The 403-nt window shown below is 43.4% G+C and overlaps 1 protein-coding gene across 1 annotated transcript; it reads left to right on the plus strand.

Annotated features, from left to right (window-relative positions):
• Nucleotides 1–6: 6 nt before the first annotated feature.
• Nucleotides 7–345, plus strand: LOC107734743 (paraplegin-like; the record flags this gene model as incomplete). Its single annotated transcript, XM_016546685.1, has 2 exons — nucleotides 7–106; nucleotides 206–345. Coding segments are annotated over exons 1-2 (239 nt in total), but the record flags the coding sequence as incomplete, so codon positions are not given.
• Nucleotides 346–403: the final 58 nt, after the last annotated feature.

Here is a 403-nt window from a genome sequence, read left to right on the forward strand (position 1 = left end):
AAATGAAATGTTGGCCAAAGGGGAGGTGTCACGAGTACAGGTGGTTCCAGAGAGTGACGTTGTGGAGATCTACCTTCACCCTGGTGCAGTCATCTTCGGCAGACCTGTACGTCATTTCACATACAAGTGCCATATTTGATTTCAAAATGTTATCGTTTTGTTGCTATTAAATCTAGTTTCACTAATTTCCTGTTGTCTGTTGTAGAGACTTGCCCTGATGTACCGAATGCAGGTGGCCAATATTGACAAGTTTGAGGAGAAGCTTAGAGCAGCAGAGGAAGAGCTGAATATAGATACCAAAGACAGAATACCAGTCACCTACAAGCGCACAGGCTTCTTTGGGAAGTGAGTAATTTGGACCTTCCACAGAGCATGCAATCCTGTCAAGCTGAAAAAAGATTCA

The sequence above is a fragment of the Sinocyclocheilus rhinocerous genome, unplaced genomic scaffold, assembly GCF_001515625.1.
Source record: "Sinocyclocheilus rhinocerous isolate Xijiao unplaced genomic scaffold, SAMN03320098_v1.1 C35196000, whole genome shotgun sequence".
Classification (NCBI taxonomy): Eukaryota; Metazoa; Chordata; class Actinopteri; order Cypriniformes; family Cyprinidae; genus Sinocyclocheilus; species Sinocyclocheilus rhinocerous.